This window comes from Anser cygnoides, chromosome 9 (assembly GCF_040182565.1).
Source record: "Anser cygnoides isolate HZ-2024a breed goose chromosome 9, Taihu_goose_T2T_genome, whole genome shotgun sequence".
Taxonomy (NCBI): Eukaryota; Metazoa; Chordata; class Aves; order Anseriformes; family Anatidae; genus Anser; species Anser cygnoides.
In genome coordinates this window covers 25,364,679-25,373,077 of record NC_089881.1, presented here as the reverse complement: position 1 = coordinate 25,373,077, position 8,399 = coordinate 25,364,679, and the positions used below count along the sequence as shown (strand labels likewise).

The 8,399-nt window shown below is 61.6% G+C and overlaps 1 protein-coding gene across 1 annotated transcript; it reads right to left on the bottom strand.

Annotated features, from left to right (window-relative positions):
• Nucleotides 1-2,259: 2,259 nt before the first annotated feature.
• On the bottom strand, nt 2,260-8,399 carry SHOX2 (SHOX homeobox 2). Its single transcript, XM_067002662.1, has 5 exons — nt 7,715-8,399; nt 6,474-6,682; nt 4,475-4,532; nt 4,305-4,393; nt 2,260-3,747 (listed from the first exon to the last, which is right to left on the bottom strand). The coding sequence occupies exons 1-5, from the start codon at nt 7,983-7,985 to the stop codon at nt 3,496-3,498; spliced, it is 879 nt and encodes a 292-aa protein (XP_066858763.1). The 5' UTR covers nt 7,986-8,399; the 3' UTR covers nt 2,260-3,495.

Here is an 8,399-nt window from a genome sequence, read left to right as displayed (position 1 = left end):
CGGCCGCGCTGCTGCGAGCCCTCGGCTGGACCCACGTATGCTCGATAGCTCTGCTGCTGCTTTTCCGAAGGGCAAGTTTAAGTGTGCCGGTTACCAGCTCTGCCTGCAGCAAAGCCGAGCTGCTGATGAACAAGATTAGACAGAAGAATTTCATACACGGTGTTTAGCACAGCTTTATGTGCTTTTTAAAAACAGTACTGTTCGCCCTGGAAAAGAGCATTTTTCTGTCTTCTTTTCTTCTTGTAAGCGTTCCTGTATCGAGAGCTGAGGGCTGTGATAGGAGTTAGCGCGGTGGGCTCTGAGTTTTGTGTGAGACATCTGGCTGCCATCGCGGTGCTCACCTAACTGTGCGTTACTGCGGGGAGCGAGCAAAATGTGGAAACTGCTACTTCACTGGGTAAGAATCCGCATACGTTCATGCTGTGAACACGCGATGGGCTCTAGGAGGACAGAAACAGGTGTTTACTCCTTCCTACATGATTTATTTGATCTCTTCTCTAAATCCCCTTCTCATGCCAGTACATCTCCACATAAATCCCATGCTAAAATTTTATCTACAGAAAGCATATATTGTATATGCATTGGCTGGCCCATGAAATATCCGTAATTAAATTTCATGAAACCTACATTTTTTTTTATATAAGTTCAGACACTCTGAGAAATAAAATAGAAACAGGAGAGTTCTGGCCAACTTCTGTAGGCCTATAGACTTATTAGGTATTCCAGCCCAAGGAAACCAGGAATGTCAGTATTCCTGTCCAAAAATATCCTGTTAAGAGTATTTTATTTTAATCACAGCTGTGCTAAAAAATACACAGTTCTCTTATACCGTCCAATCATCTTTCTCTGTTATGATGAAAGTACATTTTTCATGTTTTTTATTACAATCATCTTGAGGACAGACACGCCAATATCTGAGCATATTGTAAAGATTGGAAATCCACATTGTACGTATCCATCACGGTTAGCGTTACGCACACCCACAACCTGCACAGGACCCCTCGGCAGCCGTATTTAACCCAGTTGTGTTTCAGGCAGGGACCGTGTGGTGAATTTATTCGGGACAGACCGGGAGCACCCGAGGCTGTGCTTCAGGTGCCGGCGGCGGGGCCACGGTGACTGGGCTGCGATATTAGCAACTCGCGCACATATTAATTAACTTCTTTATTCACGGATCAATCGACACCACCGTTAGTTTTATTGACTTTATAATTAGCAGGATCTTAGTTTTGTTTGAATAAAGCTGGTTTTTTTACCCAGTGTATAATCTATCCCGCCGGTAGCAGACAGACGCCCGAGCTGTCTGCCCGCTGCTCCCGCGGCCGGGTCTCTCCCCGCCCGCTGGCAGCCCCCGCCGAGAGCCCGGCACGAGGGATGGAGGGAGCCCTTCTCCGCCGAGATCGCTCCTTCCCGTGCCGAGCCGAGCCGGGGTCCCCTCACGGGGCTGGGCGCGGGGGAACGGCGGCGGGCGCCGGCTCCTCACGGGGCAGCGGGGCGGGCGCCATCCCGCAGCGAGCGGCGCGGCGGGAGCGGCCCCTCACGGGGACACCGCGGCGGGAGCCTTCTCCTCACGGGGGCTCCACGGCGGGCGCCTTCTCCACACCGAGACCCCCATGGCGGGCTCGTCCCCTGACAGGGACCCCGCGGCAGGTCCCGTTTCCTCACAGGGACACGATGGCGGGTCGCCTTCTCCTCACAGAGACCCCCATGGCGGGCACGTCCCCTCACAGGGACACCATGGCGAACGCGTCCCCTCACAGGGACCCCGCGGCAGGTCCCTTCTCCTCACAGGGACACTGTGGCGGGCGCCTTCTCCTCACAGAGACCCCCATGGCGGTCGTGTCCCCTCACAACGGGCGCCTTCCCCTCGCCACCCCCGCCGTGGCGCCCGCTCCTGCCGGGGCTGCGCTCAGCCGCGGCCCCCCGGGGCTGCGGGCGGCGGCTCCGTGCGGGCTCGGGCGCTGCGGGAGGGCGGAAATCATTGCGAGCCAGTGCACTTTCCTCGATTTTATTACCTGAGGGAACTTGACAGAACTTGCAAAGACACAATTGCTAAGTCACTTCCACCGGCCCGCTTCCTACCGAAACCGCGGCGGGGGGCGGGCTCGGCGGCAGGGAGAGCGGGGGGCTCCGGGGGCTGGAGCAGCGGCACCTCGCCCTCCCCGGCCCAAAGAGACCGCAAAGTGTCTAAAATTCATTACTTGGCACTTATCGAAATTTGCGACGTCGGAAACGGATTGACAAAAGGTGAAGCAAACCTGAGCGAAACAAAATATATTGTACTGACAACAAATGTAATGAAATAACAGCATCTTTTTTTTTTTTCTTTTTTAAATAACTTAAAATACACTAGAAAAAATATGGTCAATATAAATAATTTCGTTTTCATGGAGAACAAATAGATACAAAGCCCGTCCATACCGAAGTTCGCGCAGAAGAGCTTTCCCTCGTTCCCGGCAAGGAGCAGGAGGGGCCGATGGCCAGCTGGGAGAGCAGCCACCCCTCGAGGTACCCCAGGTTAAATAGCTATACGTCTTCCAAATCAAACAAAAATCATAAAATAAATCACAAGATTACGTGAATAGATACACCTTTATGAGATAAAATGTAAATGTTTGACAGTCAACTATCAATTCACGAGTTATAGCCAAAATAAACTTTGTTCGTGTGTATCAACATATTTTACATGTACCCAGTACCTCTTATTGGAATTGGCCGTTGTGTGAAGTGGCGGCTGGGAATTAAATACTTTCTTCCCTTTTCTTTCTTTCTTTCTTTCTTTTTTTTTTTTTTTTTTTTTTTCTTTTTGCCCTCAGGACAAGAGGGACCCAGCGAGGGGGGCACACGCCGCGCTCCTGACGCTTTCCGCTCCCTTTCATTTCAGAGGTGGGACAGCGAACGACCAGCAAAGATTTAAGAGTGGAAAAGGCAGCGCTTGATCTCCCTCTCTTTCTGCTCCCCTCCAAGATTAAAAGCGAAAGAACCCAGCCACGTTTGTTTGTTTTGTTTTTTTCTACTAAAGATGAGGGTGAAGTGCAAGTGAATCAAAGGACTCCATCAATGAAATACAAATACATGCAACCCGGAATGCTGCTGGAGGAAGTATCCCGGACAGTTTCCCATTAAAAATTCGCAGAGAAATCATTGTCTCTCTCTCTCTTCCGTTTTTTTTTTTTCTTTCTTTCTTTCTTTCTTCGTCGTCGTCGTTCTCTCTTCTTTCTGTCGCTATTCCCGACGTGGTTGTTAAACTCAAGTATCTGATGCAACGTGAAAGGAGGCCCGCCTCTCTTATCAAATTTCTCGTATTAAAGTGAACTTCGCAGAAAAAGGTCAGTTTCAAAACCTGTGAACTTCCCAGCTGCGCGTCTTAGTTCGTCTAATTCTTTAAATAAGTATATATCTCCCGTCAGTCTCTCCTCTCCCCCCTTCTCGTCGCCGTTCGGCTGCAGCTTTGCTCCCCTCCGGAGGGCCGAAGCGAGCCGGCCGCTGCCCCGGTCACAGCCCCAGGGCGGCGGCGTGCTTCTTGGCCTTCAGCCGGAGGTCGGCGATGCTCGAGTTCTTGCTGGTGGTCTTGGCGGCGGCGGCGGCGGCCACCACGGAGGCGGCGGAGGCGGACTCGGCCAGCGTGGCCAGCGGCAGCCCGAAGGGGGGCGCGGGGAACATCATGTAGGGCGCGTGGGCCAGGTGCGGGTGGAGGTGGTGGTGGGCGTGGGCCACGGCGCTGTCCAGCTGCAGCTGCGCCTGAACCTGCGGGGACACGGGCGCCCGTGGCAGCGGAGACCCCAGACCCGGACCCATCCCCATCCCCATCCCCATCTTCATCCCCATCCCTGACCCCGGCCCCATCCCCGTCTTCATCCCCATCCCTATCTCCGTCCTCATCCTCATCCCCATCCCCATCTCTGTCCCCATCCCTGACCCCATCTCCATCTCCATCTTCATCCCCATCCCCATCCCCATCTTCATCCCCATCCCCATCCCCATCCCATCCCATCCCCATCCCATCTTCATCCCCATCCCCATCCCCATCCCCATCCCCATCCCCATCCCCATCCCCCCATCCCCATCCCCATCCCCATCCCCATCCCCATCCCCATCCCCATCCCCATCCCCATCCCCATCTTCATTCCCAACCCCATCCCCATCCCCATCCCATCTTCATCCCCATCCCCATCCCCATCCCCATCCCCATCCCCATCCCCATCCCCATCTTCATTCCCAACCCCATCCCCATCCCCATCCCCGACCCCATCCCCATCCCCGACCCCATCCCCATCCCCACGCGCGCCCCCGCGCCCCCTTGCCTGCTGGAAGGGCATCCTCAGCGCGCCCACGTTCACGTACGGGGCCACCCGGCAGGCTTCGAACTGGCTGGCGGCGCCGATCAGCACCCCTGCGGGGCGAGGGCAGGCGGTCAGCGCTGCCGCCCCCACGCGTGGCCCACCCACCCGCGGCGCGCTGCCGGCCCCCCTACCTTTGTGGAGCTGGTTTTCTTGCTTTCGGCATTTGGCTCGCCTGTTCTGGAACCAGACCTGCGGGGAAAAGGGGGGCCGGCGTCACGCCGCGCCGCGGGAGCGAGAGAAATCGCCCCAAAACGCAGAGCCCAAAGCACCGCCGAGACAAAGGGGAGCCCGGCGGGGGGGGGGGAGCCCTAACGGGGCACGCGGGGCAGGGGGCTCCTCGCCCATAAAGGGCTTTCTCAGCCCCGGTCTCGCCTTTCCACATCAGGGCAGCAGGACCGGAGTCGCCCCCCGCTGCCTAACCCCAGCTCGCGGTACCGGGTTTAGGCACTGCAAGAAGGCGCTCATTAACAGCCCGTGATATCAATTCGCTTCGCCTTCAAGAAAAACTAAAACCGAAGTGTTTAACGAGTCCCCCTTTTTTTTGTGGGGGGTGCTGGTGGTAATTACTGCCATAAAAGCTGCGCTACGAAGAAGTTTAGGATTTCTCCGTTCCTCTGTGCACCGGAGTGTAGCGCAGAAGCGGAATAATTGTCTCATTATCATGATAATCTAATTTGCTTCCAGAGAAAAGGCTGCGCGTTACCCGCGAACACGCGTTTAACACCGGGGACGAAATCGCTGAGCCACATTTCCAGCACGAAGTTGTGCTCGCTCGGAGCGGGCAGGGCAGCGGCTGCAGCCGCTGCTGCTCGCAGGCAGCCCCGCCGCGCTGCCTCTCGGAGCCGCAGCCGCCGACCGAGCCTTTCCCCGCGGCCAGAACAAAAATAAAATTAAAAAAAATATATGTACATATATATACACCTCCTTTTTTTGAGGTCTCGCTCGCAGAGACAAATATAAATGCGAATTTCCCCTGCCCTGTCATTTACTCCAGGCCAGGGAAAAGCTGCCCGACAGCCACGCTCGCCCGCAGCCTCCCGTGGAAACAAACGCGGCGATTTCCGAAGGGTGCAGCTGCGGGGCCCAGCGCCGGCACCCCGCTGCCTGCTCCCGAGGGACCCGACGGCAGCGGGGAGCAGCCCCCGGAGCCGCCCCCCGCCCGGGGCTCCCCGCGGGGCCGGAGCCGAGCGGCTCCGGCTTCGGTTTTACGCGGATTTGTTCGGCATAAATAGGTGGCTGCCTCGGCCGGAAAGGGAAAAAAAAAAAGAAAACAAAACAAAACGCAACGAGGGGAGAGGGGAAGAGCGGAAAAGAAGGCTCCTTTTTTGCCAGGCTGCGATGACAAAAGCTGCTCGTTATTACTTTTTTCGGTTCAAAGTGACTGCTCTGTTTCTGGCCTTACCCCACTGCAAGATGCAGGGAAACCCCACAAGGATCGCGCGCATAGTTTGGTGCAGATGGTGGCCTACAAGCACAAAGATTGAGGGGGAGTATCTGTTACAGCAGGACTTTCTAGCAGCTGCAGATGTTAGGGGCCTAAAACTACTCCATGTGTTCGAACAAATAATGACCATCATTTTCTCTTCTTTTATTATTAGAACGGAAATACACCGGGGCAGTTACATTTGTTCTAATTTCAGAAGTTACCTTCCTCCTCGGCCGGGCGAAGCCCGAGCCTTGCTCTTTATTCCAGCCCGGAGCAGTCGCAGGAGCGAGCCCAGGAGCGGATTTTTGAGCGCTCCGGGGGCCGCCCGGGGCTGGGCTCGCAGCTGCAGCCCCAGGGAGCCGCGGCTCCGCTCCGCACATCGCGCTTTGCTTCCCGGCCCCTGCCCGGCAGCAAGGCGAACAAAGCCGGCCCGTGCGCGGCCCCGCTGCTTCCCCGGCGCCTTAAGGACCGCGACCAGAGCCGGGCAATAAATGCCCGCACCCGGCGCTTCCTAATTCACCCTCCGGCCGCCGCACCGATAAACTTAAAGAGCCGCAGCCGCCTCGCAGCCCGGCGCTAGCGGGGGAGCGCAGCCCCGCGGGGAGCCCGAGCGGGTGCGGAGCGGGGTGCGGAGCCCACCCCCCCCCGAGCCCGGGGGTCCCCGCGGCTCAGCCCCGAGCCCCCCCGGCCCCGCACGGAGCTACCTGCACCCTGGCCTCGGACAGCCCCAGCCGCTGGCTCAGCTCCTCCCGCATGAAGGCGTCCGGGTAGTGGGTCTCGTCGAAAAGCCTTTCCAGCTCGTTCAGCTGCTCCAGGGTGAAATTGGTCCGGCTCCGCCGCTGCTTGATTTTCGTCTGCCCTTCGTCTTCCATCGCTTTCGCATCCTCCTTGCGCTCCTTCAGCTCTGGGGAGACTGGGCACGACACGAGCGGTCAGCCCGCGGCCGGCCTCCTGCCGGGCCCGGAGCCGAGCCGGGAGCCGGGCCTGAGCTCCGGGGCCCTGCTAGGCCCGCCTCGGCCGCTGCCGTACCGGGCCCGGCCGCTCGGCTCCGGGCTCCGGGCTCGGGGCTCCGCGCTCCGCTCGCCTCCTCCCGCAGCCCGGCCCCGGCGCCGCCCGCCCGGGGAAGCGCAGCAACAGGTCGCGGCTGCGCCCCGCGGCCCCTCCGCGCCCCGGGAGGGCGAGAAAGGCTCCCCGCGGGGTGGGGGGGGGGGGGTCCGGGGGGCTTCGTGGCCGCGGGTCCGGTGCCGGTGGCCGCGCGCCCCGGGGCCGCTCCTCGGCACCGGGGGCTCCGTGCGCGGGGCTCCGTGCGCGGGATCTGCGCGGCTCCCGCGCGCCGCGGGGCTGCCGCCGACCCCGCGCCGGCCGCGGCTCCCGGCTCGCCGGGCTCGTTGGCAGAAATTTGTCGCCGAGCCGTTTCCGGAGATGCTGCCGGCATCCCGGCGCTCGGAACAAAACAAAAACCGAACAAAAGGGCGGCAGCGCACGGCGGGGGCCCCGCGCAGCGGCGCGGACGGGCTCGGACGGCCGCTGCCTCCCCGCCGCTCCCGGGCACCGGCACCGCGGCCGAACCGCGGGGGCACCGATGCGGGGAGCCCCCGGCCCCGCACCGCCCCGCACCGCCCCGCGCCTCCCCGCCGCCGGTACCCGCGAGGGGGGACGGGGCAGCCCCCGGGGGCCCGGTTTTCGTTCCGGGCGCCCCGGAGGAGCGGGTCGGGCGGTGCGCGAGTTAAAGGCTCGTTGCAAGATTTTAACGCAAACTTCTGCGCCGGCCGCGATTTGGGGAAGCCGCGGGAAGCGGCGAACGCCTGCCGGAGGCCGGCGATGCCGCGGCCGCCGCTTCGGCCGGGGGAACGGGCAGCGCCCCGACGGGGGAAAGGGGAAGGCGGGCAGGGGAGGGAAGGGCGGAGGGCCGCGGAGGAAGGGGCGCCCGCGGTGCCGCCGTTACCGTCGCTGAGCTTGGGGGTGGCCGCCTCGGCGGCTCTCTCGGCGGCGGCGGCGTCGGGCTCCCGCGGCGGGGTCCGTCCGCCGCCCGCCCGCCCCGCGGGGCTGCCCGCCTCGTCGCGGCCCGGCTCCGCCGCGGGGCCGCCGGGCTCCCGGGGGCCGGCGGCGCCGCGCAGGGGGCCGCTCTCCAGCACCTCGCGGTAGGTGATCAGCTCCTTCTTCTCCTTCGCCTTGGGGTCAAACGACTTGGAGACGAACGCCGTCAGCTCCTCCATGGCCGCGGCTCAGGGGCGCGCTGCCCCGGCTCGCCGTGCCGCCCCCCCGGGCGGGCATCCACGGGGCGGGGTGGCGGCGGCGCCCCCGGCCGTGCCGAGCCGTGCCGAGCCGAGCAGCGCTGCGCCGTGCCGAGCCGTGCCGTGCCGTGCCGTGCCGCTCCGAGCCGTGCCGCTCCGAGCCGTGCCGCTCCGAGCCGTGCCCGCCGCCCGACGTGCAGGGCCGGGGCGGCTCTCCGCGCCAGCTCTCGGGGTCTGATAGCGACGCGGCGATTGAAGTGGCACTATTTATACTTTGCAACGCCTGCCCCTTGTTCCCGGCGAATTACCTCCCCTCGGAGCTCTGAATGCAGCCCTTCTCCGCCGCCCGGCCGCGCCGCCCGCCCGCCCGCCGCGGGGCACTGCGGCCAGGGCGCC